The 24,065-nt window shown below is 34.9% G+C and overlaps 1 protein-coding gene across 6 annotated transcripts in view; it reads right to left on the reverse strand.

Moving 5' to 3' along the window:
• Positions 1-1,006: 1,006 nt before the first annotated feature.
• The window catches only part of LOC150095701 (uncharacterized), a 336,276-nt gene continuing 313,217 nt past the window's right edge, over positions 1,007-24,065 (reverse strand). For all 6 annotated transcript variants that reach the window (XM_090409978.1, XM_090409975.1, XM_090409976.1 and 3 more), the window contains 2 exons: positions 14,137-14,314; positions 1,007-2,178 (listed from right to left, as the gene is read on the reverse strand). In XM_090409978.1, the coding sequence (XP_090266104.1) occupies positions 2,053-2,178; positions 14,137-14,314 (304 nt within the window). In that variant the 3' untranslated portion in view covers positions 1,007-2,052. The remainder of the gene's footprint in view (positions 2,179-14,136; positions 14,315-24,065) is intronic.

Here is a 24,065-nt window from a genome sequence, read left to right on the forward strand (position 1 = left end):
TGTAGAAATATGAAGTGGCATCTTACTTTTACTTTCTTTTTTCAATATATACAGCAGGAGATAAATCCATATATTTTTGGATAATCAGAAAAAATCTGGGAGTGTGGCACATCGAAAGAGTGACTGGTTGAAATTATGGCCTTAAGCAACTAAAGCTATGAGGCTTGTGTGTCATGTCTGTTAATGGCATTATATTCTGCTTTTCTTATAGAATAATAATAAAAAAATAATATAATAAATAAAAACACTTAAGATCTCAGGGGAAAAAATCTTGCTGCCTCCAATTCTCTCCAGGTGAGAGCAGCTGTAATAATTAATCTAGTTAACCTAGTTATCTGAACTGAATCATTATGCATTTTCCCCCCTAACCATGTTAAAGCATATATAACAACTTATCATCCAACAGAAAACCTCCATTTATTTTTTTTATTCATATCTTTTTATTCTCTATAGTAATTTTTTTTATATGAATTTTTCAAATACCAATTAAACCCACCATTAAGAAGTCAGTTTTCCCCCCCTCCCTCTGCAACTTATCTCTTGCACCATTAATGTACTATCTACACATTTTGGCCTGCATGAAGAAATTAGTATCATAATTACAAACAAACATTTAATCGATATTAACATGCCAAAGAAACAAGAAATAAAATTTCAAAATTTGATAATTTAAACTGAGTTTTAAACTGACATTACATGGGAACTAATGAAAAACTGAATTGAATGAATAAGCTCCGAAATTAAGTAAACTAAGAAAGGTTTGCAAGAAAAATAAAAAAAATAAAATAAATAAATAAAAAAATAATAAAGAGAAGAAATAGAAAAATTTAGTCTGGAAGAATTAAATTTTTAAAATATCCAAAGAGAAAAAAAAAATCAAAATAATGCTTAGTCATTATTTTGATAAAATGGCACAATTAAAGAAAATGTACTCATTTTTATTTACAACACACACACAAAGGGATTTTTTTTTGGTGTGTGTATTTTGCTTATTATAAATGCAAAACAAACATGCAAATTGTTACAGGTCATATGATAAACCAAATCTGTTTGCCTCTGAACAACATTAGTTTTGAGACAATTTCAGCAAATTACATATAATTTTAAACTTTAATATTTCTGAAATCACTACTTTAGATTTTCTTCAAACCTCTCTCCCTTCCAAGTATGAACAATTTTTCATTTCTTCAAAAAACAGCTACCAATCAATAACCTGTGCATATGAGGGGAAAAAAAATATTGATTTTTTCCCTCTCATATGCACATAATAAAATTTAATGAGAACCTTAACATTTTGAAATATCTGTTACTAAAAGTGTTCGTAATTAGTATAAAAATGAATATTATGTATATTTCAGAAAAACACTGCCTGCAACAATGGAATGCATCAAAATTTTAACCATTATGTTCAAAAAAAAATAGTCTACTGAATATGGAATTATTCTGAATCACTATTTCTGCACAAAATGATCAATAAGTTTAATAATTCTGTATAATAAATTATAACTAACAGTAAAATATTTATTCACAATTCAATAATTCCATTATAAACTGGTGATTCAACTAAATTCAAAATCACAACACAAGTGTATAATGTTAGACAGAATATGAAAAGAATGTTTTTGAGATATTAAATGAACTGAAATAATACTCTAATTTGTGGATGTATAAAAAATGTTTCATCACCACTCAGATGATTTTCTCATTAAAACTTGCACTTCATACAGTTTATTTTATTTTTTTTATTACAATGCACTCTATTAGAAGAATAATAATGGCAATTTTTTTTTAGTGGGATGGTGGTATTTCACTGGAAATTAATCCATTTCCACAATCCTATCACTGTCATAGGATATCAGCTCTATCCTATGGTAATAATATTACTGATAACGGGCATATACCAATGATGTAATATTTACAGCAGATGAAAAATTTAATACAAATGGAATGCTCATTATATGTATGTATACAAGCAAAAAAAAAAAAAAAAAAAAAAAAATGAAATTCAACCAAATATGATGACATTAATACCTCTTTGCTAAAACAGAAAAATCAAGAAGTATCTAATCGAATGGTTCGTAATTTGTGACGATCAGCTAAAATGCAAGCTGCTTCATTGGATCCACCACAATATTTTGAAGACGAGAACACTGTCAAGAGCTTTCCTTTCAAATGAACCTATAAATTAATTTAAAATGTACATAATAAGCAAGAGTTTGGTTACCTTTCCATATGCTGCATATTATCAAATGCTTAGTGGTACTAATGAATGAATACAGAATAATTTCTTTTTTAAAAAATTTCCAAAATATTCTGAATATTTGTTTTCTCCTTCATACATGACGCAGCATCTAACATGAGGGAATTGGAAAAGGAAGATGTCAGAGAAGTTATCTTATATTAAAATGCTGCAATTTCCCCATGACAGGCTATGAATTATACAGTGTCTGGAAAAAATTACAGGTAACAAAATGATATTTCATAAATTAACACTAACAAAATCATAGGATTTTTATTCAAAGATGCAGAAACTTACTAAATTTTAGCAGACCACCATATGCCGAATTGTATAATCATGCCACTGAGAGTCAAAATGGTGTTATTCACAGTATAGAAAAAATGTTATATTATTTTTAGCTTGCTGAATTCAAATAACTACATGGATAGAATTGTTTATGATAATTTTTTTGTTTATGTTAACTGTTTATGATCTGAGTATCGGATCATAAACAGTTGAAACTGGTTTTCTGGGTTGAGAGAGAAAGGAAATAGTAACCAGGCAGTGGATAAAGAACTATTATATAAAGAATATAAAAAATTTATTATATAAAGAATTGATATGGGAAGATTTTCAATGTAATTCTCATAAATCCATTTATCAAGACACATAAGATGAGGTCAAGGGTTACAAGAATCAGCTAGCAGAAATTATTAAGTAAATGAAAAAAGCTAACAGCGAAATGTTCACTTGTTCGCAGGTGACTGAACCAAAAGAAATAGTTGAGTTGCTGAGTGATCATGTTATGAAGGTGTATCCCTGAGGTGATGATTTTACAGATGTTACAGAGATGCATATCAACATTGAGGTAGATGAACACGTGTTCAGCATATTAAAAAATATTTTTTTTTTTTTTTTTTAATGTGAAAACAGCAGTGGGACTGGATGGCATATCATCCTGTGTACTATGTGAATGTGCAAGAGAATTTGCAATGCTTCTAACGAAGTTGTTCAATCTAACTCTATTGCATAAAGATGGTTCCAAGACAGAGGTAACAAACTACAGACCCAAATAATATATCAGAAGTGGTTGTATTGGAAAAGTTGGTGAAAGGTAAAGTACAACAGTGGATGGATAGGGATACAATACTCCATAGCAGGGGTCACCGAACTTCTTTGACCATCGACCCCTTCAAGAATTTCTTGACTTTTCATCGACCCCCTCTATTTTACTATTACGTAATTATAATAAGACAAGCAAAAAAGATGCTTATGTGAGGTTTTAGATTGTTTATTTCATAGTTACAGCGGTTATTGTATGTATAATATAGCGTGTATGTGTGTGTATATATATATATATATTATTATATTGGCTAAATGTCAAAGGGATATGTTTTTGTTTTTGACGTCCTTCTTAACATTACATATTTGATAGAAGGGATAAATAATATATAAAATTTAATTTAGATAACAAAATAACAATAATACAATCTTCCTTATATATATGAAAATAAGACTTAAATAAAAGAGCCAATGGGCTTCACTTCGGCAATGTAACATTATTTAAATGAAGGGGATATTAAATCCCAGATTCGGCATGAAACTCTTTGATTCTGATCTTTGAGTTTCTTATTTGGCTTTGAAATAATGTGGGATTTAATATCCCCTTCATTTAAATAATGAAAATAAGACTTTCATTAACTTAGTATACAATTTACTAATGTTGGCAATGTGAGGGTGTGCTTCGTAACTCTTGACAAGATTAGAAATGTTGAGTTCAAAATTAGTAAGTTTCAGCCTTAAATCGGCACGGAATTCTATATCTAGCTTATTTCTTTGTTTTGTTAAAATGGAATTAACATGACTGAAACTAGCTTCAACCATGTATGTGCTGGCCGGGCGGGAACCACCGACATCCGTTTATTGGTAAATACATCATTTTGGCCTATTTGATTGGCCTCCGTAACTATTTTCATGACCTTGCTCCATCTTACAAGTCCTATTCATGTCACTGTTCCCACGATTCAGTCTTAATTGCATTGTCATTCAGGATGGAGGTAATCCAAGTTAACCGAATTAAATATTACCCATACAATGATGGCTTATATTTTTCTGTCGACCCCTAACAATGTTATATTGACCCCTTTGGCGACCACTGCTCTATAGTGAGCAGCATGGCTTTGTAAACGATAGGTCATGTCTTAGTAACTTATTCACATTTTAAAATAAAGTGACAGCAGAATGGATAAAGGAGATGGTTACACGGTGATACTGCTCGACTTTGTTTATGATTTGACAAGGCATTTGACAGAATACCGCATGGGAAAACTATTACAAAAACTGAAGAGGATGGGAATGGATATGAAGCTAGTAGCATTGATAGAGGGATGGATGATGGACAGACACCAGAGGGTGGTATATGGTGGGGTGGAGTCTAGGAGAATGATAGTGACTAGTGGAGTACCTCAGGGTTCAGTGTGAGGGCCACAACTCTTTAATTTGTATATCAATAACATAGAGAAAGATTTAAGAGGAGGATATTCAGTTGTTTGCTGAATATCCCGCTCTTAAATGTGATATAGATATCCTGCAGGATGATTTAAATAAATTGGCATTGTGAGCAAAGGATAATGATTGTCAATTTAATGTTGCAAAATGTAAGGTTATGCACTTTGGTTGAAAAGGTTGTATATGGTGTATTATATTGATGGTATTAGTTTCCAGGAAATTGATAAGGCTAGGGACTTGGGAATAATGATATGGGACTTATCAAAAAGATTGCATTTCAAAAGTTGGTAAAATTGTTCACCCAATTACTGGGATGTTGAAAAACAATCTAACAAGTAAAGATAAGGAAGTTATTATCCCTCTTTATAAGGCTATTTGGCCACATCTTGACTATTGTGCACAGATTTGGTCACCTGAGTTTTTTGGGGGACCAGGAGGTGGTGGAAAAGATTCAGAGATGAGAGCCCAAGATGGTGAGAGGTCTGTGGAATACTTCCTGTGAGGATAGGTTGAAGGTTTGTGGGTTACAAAGTTTAGTTGACAGGGGTTTTATAAAATTGATGCAAGTGAAATTTTTCAATATATGACAAATAGAGAACTAGGTGCCATCTGTAGAATATGTAAGTGTGGTTAGTAGGGTGTGCGAACCAGATTTTTTGCATGGAGAGTAGCGAGCGAGTGGAATGGATTGCCAAAATTGGTTGCGAGTTCCCTGACAGTGAATGGACTTGAAGAGAAGTATTGATAGGATTTGTGCGTATGATGGTTGATTAGGGTCTCCCACGATGAGTCTTTAGATTCCATGGTGATGCTGTAAATAATATTTTTCTTCTTCTTTGTATGAACTTTGCTTACTGGCAGAATACATGAACAAGTTGACAAATTATACAGTCCTTTGGATACCTCTTCCAGCATCATGGAACCACAATATATGGTAACGCAGTAAAGGACTTTCTGACCAAGCAGGCCCACCATGTGGTCTCTCCCAAGTCACTAAATTTGATTCTTCTAGATTTATCTTTTTTTGTGGGAATATAACATCATACACCAGGTGTCGCCTGGTCAAACAAGATCTGCGTCCCCAATCGAGTAATCAGGGTTGAATCAAAAAATCAGTTACTGAAAACAAAGACAAAAAAATCAAACTAAGGCCTGTGAAGGATGGAATATCAATTGGTACACGGAATGTCCGTACACTCTGACTGGAAAATTGCAGTTGCTTCAAGAAGCAATGAAGAAATACAGATGTGATACATTGGGTACTTCAGAAATGAGAGGGACACTGTCAAGAGAATCAAATGGTGGAAGAGTTCTCTGGTCAGGAAATGAAAGTAAGCATGAAGCAGGCACAGATTTCCTGCAAAGTAACAAGGCCTGTCAGGCAAATGATAAGATACAAACTAGTTAGTGAAAGAATAATGGTTGCAAGATTCAGTGCCTAACCATTTAATATCATGACCATTCAAGTATATGCGCCCACTGCAGAGAGTGCAATTGAAAACATTGAGAGATTTTAAAGGGATCTACAACTAGAAATTGATGAGGTGCTGAAGCAGGATATACTCATCATTGGAGGAGATTGGAATGCAAAGATTGACAAAAATAACACAGGATGGGAAAATTTGGATATGGAGAAAAAATGAACATGGAGAGATGCTTCTGGAATTTGCCACTGATAACAACCTGATGATTTGCAATACCAAATTCCAACAAACAGATCGTCGTAAATGGACGTGGCGCTCCTTAGATAGCAAACACAGGAATATGATCGACCTGATATTAATAGACCAGAAATGGAGAACCTCAGTTCAATAGTGCAGATCATTCCAAGGAATGATATTGATTCGGACCACAGCTTAGTGATTGTGAATATAAGACTAAAACTGAAACAGAAGTACAAAGGAAAGTTCCAAAAAGCTAGAGACATCTCAAAACTAAATGAAGACATGCTAAGAACAGCATATCAGAACATATTGGAAACTAAGATTAAGACCCCAAGTGAAAAACAAAATATAAATAAATACAAGAGTAGAACGACTAACTACAGTACTAAAAAAAACAGTAGAGGAAGTAATTACTGAAAGAGAAAAGATCAACAAGAAATGGATAACTCAGGAAACCCTAAAACTGGTACAAGAGAAAAGAGAACTGAAACTTAAAAGAGATAATTCAAAGGCAGCAGATGAGTTATACCGCCAAAAATGCAATGAAGTACGGAAAACAGCAAGATCTGATAAAGCCAAATGGTTGGAGAGCCAGTGCAAAGACATTGAATGGTACTATGGAGAACACAAAACTAGAGAGGTCTACAAACTTATAAGAAATGCCAATAGGAAGTGGCAAACAAGATTAGTAGCAGTCAAAGATGAAGACGATAAAGTATTGATGGACAAGACCGAAATCATACACAGATGAACAAGATATATTTCAGTGAACTATATAAAAATCAACTAAATAATACTGCAACAAGAGTCCTGGAGATGACAACATAATAGGTGAAATGCTAAAATATGGGGGAGAATCAGTTGCAAAAGAAATGCATAAGCTATGTAAGGAAATATGGAGATCAGGGTATATTTTCCCCGAAGAGTGGAAAAAATTGGTCTTGGTTGTTCTTTATAAGAAAGGCAGTGCTTTAGAATGCACCAATTACAGAACTTGCATTAATGAGTCATCTTGGCAAAGTGCTGATGAAAATACTAACAGAACGCCTGAAGATGGAGGCACATCTTTCTGATGAGCAGACCAGATTTCAAAAAGATTGAAGTACAGTGCAACAAATACTCGCACTAAAACTAGTAGCAAAGAAAGCTCGAAGAAAGAACAAAAAGATATACTGCTGTTTTGTGGATTTCCAAAAAGCATTTGATAATATTGACCAAAATATAACATAGGCTGTCTTGGAATCCTATGGTGTGGACAATAAATTGATCCGCCTGCTGAAAGATATAAACAGCCAAGCACAAGCAAAAATCAGGATAGCAGGTGCAATTGGAGATTGGTTTGGCACAAGACAAGGAGACCCAATATTACCAATCATCTTCATCACACATCTAGGAAGAACACTAGATAAGATTAAAGAAGGCGGGGGCATTTCAATAAATGGCATGAGAATAAACTACCTCTGCTTTGCAGATGACATCATCCTGATTGAAGAAGGCTCAGCAAGGCTGGAATGGACATTGCAAACACTATACACAGAAGGAAAAAGATATGGACTAAATGTCAACTTTGAAAAAACTAAAACAATGATATTTGGACAACAGGAGTTACTAACAGAGTTACCATAAACAGATTTCAACTGGAAAATGTGGAACACTTCACATATCTTGTATGCCACATGACGCATGACTTGGACCCCCCCTCCAAAAAAAGAGAAAAATTAGAATAGCCAGAGCAACAACTATTTTAAAAGCCATGGACAAAATATGGAAGAGCCGAGCTATAAAGATGCAAACTAAACTGCGCATTGTAGAAACCTGTATCTTCAGCAGCATGCTCTATGGATGCGAGGCCTGGGTACTCCTGAGAGAATTTGAAAGGAGGATATTCCAATTGCCTCCGTAGCAAGCCCTGAAGAAAACATTGACTGATTCAGCCAGAGGCATATGTTGAGGTTGACTGCAAGAGTAAAAAAATCAGAACTCCATGGTGGACACAAAGTTAAAGAGGAAGTGAAGGAAAAGAAGAAAGCATATCGCAAGTTCCTGGTAAATAAGTCAGCTTGTTCTCTTACAGAATACAGAGACAAATGTAAGCAAGATAAACACTGTGTAAAACTAGCTAAACAAGTCATATGAAGACTTTGGTAAGAACACAGAAAATAAATATTAGGGATGATGGCAAAATATTCTGGAGGCTGCTGAAAAAGCTCAGAAATAGAGAAAAGAGTGGTAAAAAATACTCAATAGGCATGAAATCAGGAATACATATCCATACTTGAAGGGAGAAAAAAAAGCCATCAAAAGCCTGAAATGTGGAAAGGCAGCAGGAGTAGATGATATTCCACCAGAAATGCTCAAGTATAGAGGTATAAAATTCTTGCAGCGTCCAGGCCTTCTGAACTATGCAGTGGTAGCCGGTGAAAAGTTTAAGTGGGGGGGTGCTGCATATACAAAAAACACTTTTTTTCCTAATCAGTAACAAATTTATTAATAAATAAATTTACATATCAAAAATTGCTTTATTAAAAATATTTCATCCTCACCACGAACAAACCAATAATAAAAGTTTCGTAGCAATAGCAATGACAAGTGCAAACGAATATCAGCGTTAGATCGCAGTGCATTTGTTTTGTGTAACCATAATTGAAAAAATATAATTCTTTTCATATTTTCAACAGTGACACGCATCATAATTCAGCCTTGTATCTATAATAAATAAATAATTATATGTTATCTTAACAAAATAAAATAAGATTTACAAAAAAATAGTTCACCACGAACACGCGCCAATAATAAATGTTTCATATCTCACAGAAATAATGAGCACAGGCATAAGATACACTGCCCAAGAGGCAGTGTATCTAATGAAGTAACGGGCAATGACAGCAAACGAATATCGGCGTTAGATCGCAGTGCATTTGTTTCGTGTAACGATAATTGAAAAAATATTATTCATTTCATTTTTTTCAATAGTGACACTCGTCATAATTCAGCCTTGTATCTATAATAAATAAATAATTTTTAACAAAATAAAATAAGATTTACAAAAATTAGTTCACCACGCACATGGACCAATAATAAACGTTTCATATCTCACAGAAATAAGTGCATCTGTTTCATAATCTAAGCATTAATTGAACAATTCCAATTATTAACTATTCAATCAATGTCAAAACATAAGCTGTAACTTTTAACATGTTGTAAGCATTGTTATTATTTATAAACACAAACAAAATTTAATTTTTTTTCATGAAATTAATTTTTCATTAAATTCAATTTTCATGAAAGAAAGCGTTATTAGACCTAATATCAAAATTGGAGATGTTAATCTCAGTTCTTTACTTTATGTAGGTGATGTTATACTTTAAAGAAATCCAGTACAAGTCTGCAAGATTCCCTGACTAAATTGAATAACTGTTGTAATTAATTTGGTATGAAAATAGGCAGAAACATTGAAAATATCAACTGATTCGTGAATAGAGAATCTATAGAACAAGTAAAACATTTCAGCCTCCTTAGGCACAAATTTTAGTGAAGATGGTAAATTAAATATGGAAATGAACAGCAGAATCACCAAAGCCAGTATGGTAAGAAGCCAAATGAATAAATTTATATGGAATAAGAGAGAGATTAGTCAAAACACAAAATTATCTGTATACAAGACAGTGTTCAAACCAATGGTAATTTATGGATCTGAGAGCTGGGTTAGAAATAAATATAGAAATAATAAATAAAGCACTTGACCACACTAGAGGCCACATCCTGAGAAAGATTAGGGGCATGAACAGATGGCATCAGTCGCAATATCATATTAAAAAACGAGGATATTAGGAAAGAACTTGACATTGTTAGCATCCAGGAATGTGTTAGCAGAGCTAATCTCAGATGATATGGTCACTTCAACAGAATGGAAGAGAAAAGATTAGCAAAACAAGTGTTCTCTGCAAGGTTGGCAGAAAATAGACCCAGAGGAAGATAAGACATAGTTGGATTGATACAGCAAAAAGTGCCTTAGAAGACAGAAATATAATATCTGATCAAGTTGAAGTGTTGAGAGATAACAGATTGATTTGGAGGAAAATTGTTGATAAGAAGTTAGTAATGATGCAAGTTTTTCATGATAGTACTTGAAAACATCAAATTCTTGACATATACCTTGAGGGTATATGTCAAGAATTTGATGATGAAGGTAATATAAGTATGGTGAGGGAGTTAAATTTATGTGGATTCATAAATAGTGCTTCGCAGTATAAACACCACCAAGAAAAAAATTATTTATTGAACTTATTAATATTTCACTGGTTTTCTACACAGCATCCTCAGAGAACAAATCCCAACCATGATAAGCACACAGCGAACTAAATCACAGTAGAAACAATTCAAATTGTAAATGAAAAAATAAGTCCCAACATGTACATTTCTACATACAAATGTATAGGGAATAAAAAAATTATTTAAAACTAATTACATACTAGACAGTGTTCAAACTGATCTTAACTTATGAATCTGAAAGATGAGTAAGAAAGAAAACAACTGATCAAAGACTGGAGACCTCTGATATGAGAGTTCTTTAGCAGAAAAATTAGTGGAATAAACAGATGGCATCAATGACAGAATCATATTAAAAGTGAAGATATTAGGTATGAACTACAAGCATATGGAATGTGTGAGTAGAACTAATCTCAGGTGGTGTGGTAACTTAAAAATAATAAAAAAAAAGGTTTAGGTGTTAGATGACAATGCAGCAGGAAAACGATTCAGAGGAAGATCATGATAGGTGGATTGATGCAGTTAGAAGTGACTTAGAGAACTAACATATAAGATCAGACAAATTAAGTCCTAACAGATAAGATTGATTTGGAGGAAAACTGTCAATAGAAGCTGGTATTAATGCAAACTTTTCATGTAGTACTATGATAGTATCCTATAAACTTGTTGCAGGTAGTACATATCAGCATAAACATAGGACAGTATAGAATTAGATGTGCAACTGCTTGCCAATGCCTGCTTATTTCTCTTCTTGCAAAACAGAAACTAAGTAATCACCATCATATTCCCCTCCACACACACACACACACCTGCAGTTTTCAACCCCCCAAGCATAAAACAAGTTCTCAAAGAAATTCACTTCAACAGACAAAGTAGGCATTGTGAGATTTTTAAGAATGGGTTTCAGCATTAGTTCCAGATGATACCACTACAAGCAGATGTGTGTAGCAGTAGAAAGAGAATATATTGAAGAGAATGCACTCAATCTTCAATGCATTCTTGAGAGTGTCAAAGTATATACTATGCTGATACAGAAACTTAAAGCTCATTATTATTATTAACACCTGTCCCTGGAGTCAGAGACTCATTGTGGGAGGCACACACTATTACACCCAAAGCTCATCCAACTGTGCCTTAACTGACTCAGTGTGTCTACATTCACAACACATTCCACCTACCAACCAATCTCCATGCAAAGAACAACTTGCTCTTCACTCCTTTGCTCCCACCCTCCTTATATGGTTTCCAGAGATGACCTCTTGTTCTACCCCCCCAATTCTATTAAAAATTTCTTCCATGTTAATCTGGTAACAATCCCTGACCAAATTATATCTCAATCATATCTCTGATGGATCTTGAATGAAAAGATTTCCTTAAAGAAATAATTTATTCAGGATTCAATGAGTTTTAGCTAAACAACAATGAAAATGCTTGTACATAGGTAAAGATACAAATTGTTTAATGAATCATTATGCTAGTACTATTTTATGTAATACTGCTTAAAGGTAAATGATGTCATAAATTTTTGTAAGAATTTATATTGGAAAAGGTATTCTTTGTAAGATATATGTTAATGGCATGTAACAGAAGTTCAAAGTCCACTAACGAAAACCTCGAATCGAGTAGCCTACGGCAAATTTTTTGTTTACGTGTGGAATGGCACGCGCTTGATGTTTTCCAGGAAGACGCGGCATGCACACGGAGTTCTCCAGGAAGATGCAAATAGAATATATGACACGTGTGCAAAAGAGGATGCCGAGGGTAGAAGGTATAAAACGGATTTTTCCCCCTTGCTAGGGACTTTTTTGGCTTTTTCTTCTTGAGGTCTGTAGTCTACTAGGGATTTTTTTGTGGAATATGAGAGAGTTCGGAATCTTATCAATAGTGTGTAGCTATTTGCAGCCATTGGTTCGCGACATCGTACCGAAGGAACAGATGAGGAGACAATCGGTAGCCTTCCGAGTAAGCTTGAAGGAACTGGCCACCATATACGTCCACGTGGATCGATGCGAGCCATGCTGTTTCTAGTCCGCGATGGGAAAGAAAGGCAGAACAATGAAGTCCAAGCCTAGCCTGTGAGACAATCATCTAGAAGAAGACTGGATATTCCGTGGGATGAAGTAAGGACAAGATGACAGAATAAATATACTTCCAGAAATATGGTAATATTAAAAGCTTTTGTAATTCTTTGTTAAGAAAGAGAGGAATATTGTAATATAGAAGAAAAGAGATGTTATGTTTCAGAACTCTATACTTGTAAGAAAAGGACTTTAGCAAATATTGGATAGCAGTGTTTTAAGTCTTAGGGCTATTTCTCAAGTAATTAATTGAATGAATTGTAGTTTGAATTGTTATGAGTAATGATCTATAAAGTTACTGATGTGATTGTCTTGAGAGTATGTGTAGACTAGTAAGGATATTTAGAAGATGCAAACAAAACTTTGTGCTGTGAAATTAACCCATGATTGGATATGTTGTGTGAATTACAGTTGCTATGTTTAATTTTATAACTTAGGATACCTCAATTCCAATTGAGTATATTCTTTTAAATGTGTGATCTTAGGAATTTAATAAATGTATCTCGAATATCTTAAACTGTTTTGTGCCTTGAATTGAATCCAATGCACCGCTTGCTAATATCTGAATCTGAGTGGGAAAGAATTATATGACAGAGACCACAACTGCAAACTAAAGTATTTTAAGAGAGAGATAAAACTGAAATAAAGAGTAATTAATAGATTGATTTACTCAGTATATTTTCTGAGGGTTACTCCTTGGTTAAGAGGAATTTCTAACCTAGGGATCTGGCTGGTGCAGCTTGATCAAATAAATATTGCCAGAACCTGATTACGAGGTAACTCCGGACTGTTATTGCTGAGGATCGGACTCTATTCAGAAGTCTACCTTTTGTTAATTTATTTAATATACTTAATCATTCTAAGAATCGGCCAATTGTGTGAAGAGATTTGACAGTAAATGCGAGAGTGCAGTGTTATGATAGTTTCATGAGTATAGACCACAGAAGTATATAGTAAAAGTGATAACACTACACAGTGACATCTGAGATAAATGATACAAAAAGGAGAACACAATAAAGCACAATATGTTTTGATATATCGTCATAATGTGATGTGTATCTGCAAAGGGAAAAAAGTATGGTCATTCAATATTATGTAACATTTAAGAAACTTCATGAAATGACCCATTTCTGTGAAAGTGGGTTATAGTTAGAGGTCAGTAGCATCTCCAAATATCAAATAATTAAACTCAATGGACTTCTAACTGAGCCTTTACCAGTCAGTCCCCCCCCCCCAAAGTGCAGATAAATGAGAAATCACATATATCACAGCACATGTTAATCTAAATATCCTTTAATATCTTATTAGAGATATAATATTTTTCTGTATTAAGATGCTTTCTGTAAGCATTTTTTTATAACTATAATTTTTCAACTATTAAATAAAAATATTGACTTGCCTTAAATCCAGCTTGCTGCACCTCATGCGCTCTGACAACATGAGATAACCCATTCTTATGGAGAAATGCCTCCAGTGCTTGAAATGTGAAGACATGAGCAGTTCCACGTTTTAAATTTGGTAAAAAGCCTTGGTTCTTGGCAATCTCTTGCAAATCCTCTGGGCTTAAGTGATCCTGGCTAAAGAATAAAATTTGTTTACAGTAATGCAAAGAAAGATTCCTTAATAACAATGAAACAGTAGATGACATTCCTCACACAATAATCCAAATTAAATCACACAACTGATGTAAGAAAAACTACTAAACCAACTGGCAACTATATACAAGGAGCATTCTGGAAGTAATGCCTGTGTGCATAAATAGTGCTTGAAGTGTGAAGCCTTTAAGTGTGTCTAGCCTTGTTTTGTTCCTCCATCTTCTGCTGGAGTTCTGCACTGAGTGGTGAATGATCAAAGTTGCATTTCTTGTGTTATTTCCCAAACTATGCTTAGTGGAACATTAGCAACTCTGTACGAGGTTAGTTGCATAAGAAAATCATTATTTAATAAAACTTCTAATTTTTGAAGTAGCCTCATAACATTACTCAAATATAACTAACATGCAAATGAGTACTACTTCCATTTTTATGATTTATTTATTTATTTATTGACTCCAACATTACAGATGCCCAAAACCACTTTAACAGTCTTAGGAGAACCGCAGAAATATTTGGACTAAAAATAAACTCCCAAAAAACAAAAGATATTAAAACATCAGATAGATGGGCACATCTATATAAAGCAAAATGATCACCTTGAAGAAGTAGAGGACTTTGTATTCCTTAGATCACACATCTCAGATTCCTTAACAGACATTAAAACAAGAAAACAGAAAGCACTGTAGTTCCACAGAAGTCTTAATAAAGTATGGAAGTCGAGCCTCATCTCAAAGGAGACGAAGATTCATCTTTATAAGTGCACCAGCCAGTCTATCTTTCTGTACAGTTCCCAGACCTAGACCATCCCAGACCATCTCAACAAAAGCAGCAATCAATATTATAAATAGCTTTGGAACTACTTGTCTAAGAAATATCCTGGATTACTCCTAGGAAGACCACATTCCCAACTCTACTATATTAGATGAAACCCAGCAAGATCCTCTAGTCAGCACTGTTCAAAGAAACCAAATCTCTTAATTCAGATGGTATTCCAGCAATTGTGCTAAAAACTTGAATTTCAGAATTAACATGTACCCTGTATAACATAAACAAGATGTAATACTTATCTGGAATCTATCCAGCAGCAAAGAAGTAAGTCTATGTCCATTGTGTCCCTAAATAGGCATTAAACTATGGTCACATTGGCCTCATCTCAATATTCTTGAAAATAATGGATGTCATTAACAGTCAACCCCTTCACTACATAGGCTCATCAATCAATCATTGTTCAATCATCAATATGGATTCTACCACTTTGCTTCACAAATTATCTCTCAACTAATCTTACTTTTGGACACAAGCAATAAAAGTTTGAAAAAGTTCATCTTCTGAATATTTGCAAGGCATCTGATTAAGTCTGCCATAGACTTTTTTTTTTTTTTTTTTTTTTTACCAAGCTACCATCTTTTGGTCTTAATCTTGACCTATGCAATTATGTTAAGAGCTGCTTCTTTAGTCATTTACTGCATGTCGCAATAAATGGTTTCCTCTTATTTCTTTCTCGATGCCGGAGTGCTCAACGTTCATTCTCATTTCTTAGAAGAAACATCTTACTTCTGATAATATTTCAATCTTCAGTCAAAATAATTTTCACTTCTTTTGTAACTTTTGCATCAAGCTTATCCTGGAAAATAACCTCAAAAAAACTTGCCTTCATTTATTCAAAAAACACTTCTTGCTTACATAACACTTTAAAAATCCCAAATCTACAACAGATAACTTCTCTCTTTTACACACACACAGCTGCTTTCTCTCATAGATGCTCTGTGTTTATGCATAATCTCTCTCTCCCTCCCTCTCACAGGTATTTTCATGAGTGACTTTCTGCTGAACTGGCCACCACTATTCCTTCAACTTTCCTCTAATTGTGTAAGAACACGAATAGCCAATGACTTGCATAATTTCACTCCTAACTCACAGAACCAACTTCTTTTCTTTCATCTAATCTATGTTTGTTTTTTGGAACAGCCCTCCTCATCCCATTTTCTCTAACGAATGCAACCTCCAGTTATTCAAGAAACACATTAACATATTTCTGCATTCCACCTAATCACTTTCCTACCGTAACACAATAGCATCATACATTATGCTACTGGGTTAGATTTTGTGACTTCTTGTGTCTGTGGGCTCAGCATAAAAAAAAGTGGACACTTATAGGCATATATACACTGCTTGGAAAGAAGTCAATGGCCACCCCAATGGGCAAGGTGCATGTAACAAGACATATGTTTGTAGCCGGTATAAATTGGAGGAATATGATGCTTCCAAGTCAGTGCACCTGTGTCCAGGTGAAATGGGCATGAGAAGAAAACTGACGGAATTTGAGAGATAGGGTGATAGGATGCTGTGTTGCAGGAGTCCTATCTGTTCAGTAAATTGTCGACAAATTGGGCCATCCGAGGTCAACAATCAGTGATATACTATACTGAGATGGAAGCACAATGAGTCAACTGCAAGTGCTACCCAAAATGGATGACCACCACACTCATTGAATATGACTGTAGGATGCTACAAAGGATAATATGCAAAAATCGCTATTTGTCAACCAACACATTGAATGTCAAGTTTCAGAAAAGTAGTTCTGCAGGCTGCCTACCAGAAAGTATATGGGACCAGAACCTGATGGAAATGCATTTAGGAAACATCCTAATTAGTTGGCTATAATCTCGTTGCTATCTATGCTACCAGGTCCTGCTTGGAGGATGCTGTGTAATGGTGTGCAAGAGGTAGTGTTAAGGCCACATCATAATGCAGGGTGAATGCTCTCTGTATGGCTGTACCTCTCATGTACAAGAATATTTCCTCCCATAATATGTTCTCCTGCTCTTTTTTTCCTCACCTACTGGATATTAACATAACAGCACACTTAAATAAATATAGATAAATTATACAAAAATTTGTTCCCCATTCACATCAACATTTGTGGTAAACAAAACCTAAATGATATGAAATATCTGCAGGCATCCAGGCCTGATCTTGTTTTGATTGACCTCTAAATCTCTGCCATATCAATCATGGTCCATCTTAATTATCCAAACTGCACCCTATAATTCCTTTTGTCAAAAGCGACAGAAGAAATCATACTTGTGCTTCCGTGCATTTGATATTCTTTCCCAGAGAATTCTTCTCAATCTTGAATTTCATCTTTTTGACCTTCTGTGGTTTACAATTTCCTTGTTTCATGTATCATTCAACTGCTGCCTTTATCATTTCTTTCCAGTTCAGGCCACTCTTATTGGTGATTCAGATCACAGTCTCATCAAATTCCATTTCTAATAGAATGCCTCCTCTCAGTCATTCATAACCTCATGTACTTTGACACTGCAGTGCCAAGTGGGAGGATCTCCAAGATTTTTGCTTCTACCTTTCCATGGTCAGACTACTCTTTTAGTTCTCCAGATCGAAATACTTGTGACCTGGTTAGAGAGGTTAATCATGTTGGAATGAGAGCCTTCATTCCCTGCATTGTCCACAATTCAGATCCTATATCCAAGCCATGGTTTCCCAAAAAGGATGCACGAGTGGTCTAAAAAAAAGAGAACAGCTTATCATATGTGGATGAAGGAAAAAAACTCCAGTTTCAATCAGAGCCTATACTGAAGCTCACTTGAAAATCCATCATTAAAAGGCTATCTGACTTTGAAAGAACTAAACGCAAGAAATACTACCTGTGCCAATGGTAGTTGTGCTTTATGGTCTGTTACAAAACTATTGGGAACAATTGTTATCTATTTGTTCTTTCATCTCTTTGTCTCCCACATGGTAGGATGGAGAGAAGATGCAAGAAATAAGAAAAGTCTCACTGACTATGTTATTATCAACAGTGACGTTTTCACTTTTTGAGGACAACAGTATACACAGGATTTGAAATAGGAGGTGATCACCATTTAGTGTTGATCAGGATAAAATTGAACTTTATACTGAAAAGAAGGGTGTGTAAGGAAGTGTTCAAATGAATCAAATTTGAACAACTATTACATGTGACTTATAGACTCAAATACAAATGTTATTCAAGAAAAACTGAAGAGTTTGAAAAAAAGAACAAAACCTTGGAGATTCAGTGGCAAACCTGTGGGAAGCGCTGATCTACACCGAGCCATCTACTGCCCACCACCAACACTAGTATTTTTTTTTCATTTATTTATTTTAACAGACAATTGCAAAACATCCATGCTCATGGTGGGATTCGAACCCATAGCCTTTTTTAGCTGGAGAGTGGATACACTAACCAATCAGCCAACCAGGCCAGCAGTTATGAAAGTATACTCAATAAATGGCTGAGAAGGATTGTGGAAAGGAAGCTTGGTGAAGAACAAGGTGGATTCATGCCAAATAGAGGCTGTCAGGATCAGATTTTCACTTTACGACAAATAGTTGAGAAATCGTGGGAATATAACAAAGATCTGGAAAAGGCATATGACAAGATGCCAAGAGGAAAGCTCTTTAAAATGCTACAGTTACATGGCATAAATGGGACATTAATCAAGTAATACATAGTCTCTATTAGAGTTGTAAATCAGTAGTTAGAATTGAAGGAGATACATGAAGATGGTTTGGTGTTAAGGTGTGCAACAAGGATTATCTTCGCTGTTACTGATCATCTATATGGATCATGTCATGAAGGAAAGCGGTATTAAACCACTCTCAAAATCACCACTAGAGATATTAATCTTAGTGCTTTATTTTATGGATGATGTTACACTACTAAATAAATCTAGGACAAGTCTGCAGGATTCACTGACCAAATTGAATAACAAATTTGGTATGAAAATCAGCATTAAAAAGACAATGAAAATAGGCAGACATATTGTAAACATCACCTAACATCCTGAATTGAGAACCTATGGAACAAGTAAAACATTTCATCTATTTAGGCACAATTTTTAGTGAAGATGGCACATTAAATTTGATGACAGAAAAGACTGGGGATCACAGATATGCGAGTCCTGAGAAAGATTAGGGGACTGAAGAGATAGCATCAATGGCAGCGTCATATTAAAAGCAAGGCTATTAGGAAAGAACTCGACATTGCTAGCATTCAGGAATGTTTTAGCAGAGCTAATCTCAGGTGGTGGCCACTTAAACAGAATGGGAGAGGAAAGATTAGCTAAATAAGTGTTCTTTGACAGGATGGCAAGAAAAAGACCAAAATGAAGGCAGATTGATACAGTAAAAAGTGCCTTAGGAAGACAGAAATGTCATCATTAATTTCCTGATATGTACTCCCAAGGGATGTTCAGGTTACTATGACAGCACTACATGCTTAAGTTTACATTATTATTAATTTCCTATCAACAACTTTCCTCTAAGCCTATTAATTGTAAGAACTCCAATATTGTCATATCCGACATTTCGTGCTTCTAGACACTTCTGACTGAATCAATCCACCTAGACCTTGGTCTTCCTCTGGGTCTCTTTCCTACCATCTTGGCATCAAACACCTATTTTACTAACAGGATGGGTAAAACACCTGTTTTACCCATCTATTTAAGTGGCCATAACATCTTAGATTAGCTCTAATCTTTAGAGGTATCTGTGGCATAATAAATTAATAATGGTACAAATATTTCGTACTGAAAGTAACAGTACATCCTCAGTGTAGAACAAACAGTTAAAAGAATGAAATACAAAGTACAGAATAGTCGGTGGATCACCAAATAAATTGTTGCCATGTGCCAGAAGATCAATGAAATAATTATAATGAAATAACCAGCAATGAAATAATTATCTTTAAAGAATTATTTAATGATATTTTAGTAATTAATCTTCTGGCACGAGGCAACAATTTATTTGGTGATCCACCAACTGTTCTGTACTTTGTATTCCATTCCTTTAATTGTTTGTTCTATACTGAGGATGTACTGTTACTTTCGGTACAAAATATTTGTACCTTTATTTAATTAATGTTATTACTGTGGTCTATACATGTTCCATTATTAATTAGATTAGCTCTGCTGAAACAGTCTTGAATGCTAATAATGTCACGTTCCTTTCTAATATCTTCATTTTTAATATGATTCTGCCATTGATATATTTTTCTCAGAACCCTCATATCTGTGGTAATCTTTGATCTCATACTATTTCTAACCCAACTTCCCGATCAATAACTTAAAACCTGTTTGAACACTGTTTTGTATGCTGCTAGTTTGGTGTTTTGGCTAATCTCTCTCTCTCCATATAAATTTATTCAACTGGCTACCTAACATACTAGCTTTGCTTATTCTGTTATCTATTTCCAGATTTAACCTCCATCTTCACTAAAAACTGTGTCAACTGAAATATTTCACTTATTCTATAGGATCTCCATCACAATCAGCTGAAGTTTCCTATGTTCCTGCCCATTTTCATAGTTTTGGTCTTTTTATTGCTGATTTTCATGCTAAATTTGTTACAGCTGTTATTCAATTTAGAGAATCTTGTAGATGTGATAGGAGTACATCATCTGCATAAAGCAAAGAGCTAAGTTTGGCATCTCCAATTCTAATATCAGGACTAATGCCGCTTTCTTTCATAATGCAATCCTATACACTATCTACCAATAATTGTTCAGATATTTTAGCAATTTACAGTTGATACCAGCAGGCAAACCCTAATATCAGGTATGTCCACCTTTGGCTTTAATCACCTCCTGCACCTTTTGAGGGAGGCTTTCCACCAATGTGCAGCAGACATCAGGTTGAATTCGTCTCCATTCCTCCATCAAAGCAGCACCGAGTTCAGCAACACATCAAGGACATGCTGCTCTGGACTTCAATCACCGGTCCAATTTCTTGCCACAGGTGTTTGATGGGGCTGAGGTCAGAACTCTGCACAGCCCAGAGCAATCATTTAACAACCATCTCTTCATACCATTCCATAGTAGCTGCAGCTTTGTGGCATGGGACATTGTCATCTTGACAGTAACGAACTTTGCACAGCCCAGAGAAATCATTTAACAACCATCTCTTCATACCATTCCATAGTAGCTGCAGCTTTGTGGAATGGGACATTGTCGTCTTGATAGTAACACAGCAGTTCCATAAAACTCCACAGTGTAGGCAACACCTAATTATCCAGAATATTAAGGTACTCAGCTGCCTTCATGGAACCACTCCAAAACAGCTGAATGCACCCCCACACTGCTGTTACTCCACCACCAAACTTTACTTGTGGGTACAACAACACATTGTGGTAACAAACATTCACCAGGCTGCATCCACATGCTGCCATCAGATTGGAAACAGGCGAACCTTTATTTATCACTTCAGAGTACCATTTTCCACTAGTCAATTGTCCAGTTTACGTTTTTTTGCACCAGGTAGACAAGTCACCTTGTTCGTTATTGTGATGTAGGGCTTGTGTGCAACTGCTCTTCTGTTGAAATCCCCTAAATGGAGTTATTTTCATACAGTATTAGTGCTCACCATAGTGTTATTGGCCTCTAGAACTCATCACAGGTGATCTATGACGATTCTATCTGGTTTTTGCATGCCATCAATTTTAACATACTCTTGAAAATGACTGTCCATGTCAATTATTTTCAGTGGCTGCCCTGGGGGTTTTCCTGCACTAGTGATGCCAGAACATCTCCATCTGTTGATCACATTGCCAACTGTTGATTTTGGATGCACCAGTTGATCGACAATGGCAGCCTACGATGATAACTTCCTCAAAGTCACTGAGTTCATGTAGTGTTGCCATACCACCTATATTCAACTGCTATGATGAAATACTACTTCCTACTATTTGTACATGATTTTTATGTTATTGACAAATAACATAAAAATCATGTACAAATCAAACAGATACCTAATAGTCATTTTAATTACTAAAAACTTTCTATTACTTCATAAGTCCTTCTGGTCCTGAAAAGGTTAAGACTAATACATTTATTCCAGCGATACTCCAGTGCCATCATCCTGTCCTTGTAGTGGTTCTCAGTAAGATCTGCAAAATATCCCTCTACAGCTGCAATCACCTCTTGATTCAAAGAAAAATGCTGATCAACAAGGAAGAGTTTTAGTTTTGGGAAGAGACAGAAGTCAGAGTGAGCCAAATCTGGGGTATAAGGTGGATGTTCCAACAATTCATAGTGCATCCCTTAATTTTCCCATTGCCAAAACACTTTTGTGAGCAGGTGCATTGTCCTGATGAAAGATGATTTTTTCTTCTGCAAACCGGGTCTTTTCTCACAAATTTTTTCATCTAGTCTGGTTAAAAGATTGGAATAATATTCCCCGGTTATTGTTTTGCCCTTTTCAAGATAATTAATAAACAAAATGCCTTTAGTATCCCAAAACACCGATGCCATGACCTTTCCTGCTGATGGAACTGCCTTTGTCTTCTTTGGTGCTGAACAACCGGCTTCTGTCAACTGTTTTGACTGCTGTTTGGATTCTGATGTGTAATTGTGAATCCAAGTCTCATCCATAATAATAAATCAACACACAAAATCAGTTTTATTTTTGTTAAAACGCTCCAAGCACTGTTCAGAGATTTTCATGCAAGTGCGTTTTTGATCTGCTGAGAGCAAGCGTGGCACCCATTTTGCACAAAGCTTTTTCGTTTGCAATTCTTCATGCAAAATATATCCTACATGTTCTTTTGAAATGCCTATAGTCTCAGCAACGTCATACACTTTGACTCGCCGGTCATCTAATACCATATCATGCACCTGATCAATGATTTTTGGTGTTGTTACACTTTTTGGACGTCCTTCACGTGGATCACCTTCAAGGCTGGCCACATTTAAACTCGGCAGCCCATTTCTTAATTGTCGAAAACAAAGGAGAAGAGTGCCCATAAACTTTTATTAACTTCGAATGAATTTCTTTTGACATTAAACTTTCTTTTACAAAAAATTTTATAACTGCATGATACTCAATTTTATCCATTTCAAGGAATACAGACAACACTTTTGCTTCAGACTGCTGTATAAAACAAACTACTTGATAAAATGACATGCAATTTCACACGGATGCTTATGACAGATGTACCAACTTAGAAAAAAAAAAAAAAATCTTGCCAATAGTGTTGCCATCTATGGTTGTGGCTGAGAACTTTTCAGACCACCCTCATATGTTAGTACCATAGGTGGGTAAAGGATTTATTATTATTTAAATTTATTTTCTATTTATTTTTTTATATAATCTGGAAAACCCTGCTCTATAGACTAACATGGAATTTTTTCAAGCTACTTAACACCTCCAATAAGCAAGGTGGTCTCACATTATATGATGACATTCATCTCCCACCTAATGCATTCACAAACATCCATGACCATGGCAGGATTTGAACCTACAGTCCATTGGTTGAAGAGTAGGTATAACCATTAGGCCAACATAACTTGGCTGGTAGTGTGTGTGTGAGTAGCACTAATCTACATGGGATAAGATAACAAAAATTGGTGTTTTTTTATGCCAAGAGGGCAGGGGAAAAAAAAAAGAGGAAAATCTGGGTGGATTGCAAGATCACAGAGGATTAAAATATAAGATGTTATAATATCAGAGATATGAAAAATAAAACTATTTTGGAGAAGAGATGTTAAAAGGATAGTAGGTTATGCATTTTCACTATATAATTTAAGGAAATTACAACGTACTAGGATATACATTAAATTAAATTTTAATATATTTCTATATTCTTATATTTCTATATTAAGAAACGATCCTAACCTCAACAAATTTGGCTGCATGAGACCTCCTCAAATTTGGGAAACCTACATCAGAAGACCTTCAGCCCAACACCCAAGAAT

This window comes from Typopeltis vanoorti, chromosome 20 (genome assembly GCF_054136105.1).
Source record: "Typopeltis vanoorti isolate ZY-2024b chromosome 20, IOZ_Tvanoo_1.0, whole genome shotgun sequence".
Lineage (NCBI taxonomy): Eukaryota > Metazoa > Arthropoda > Arachnida > Uropygi > Thelyphonidae > Typopeltis > Typopeltis vanoorti.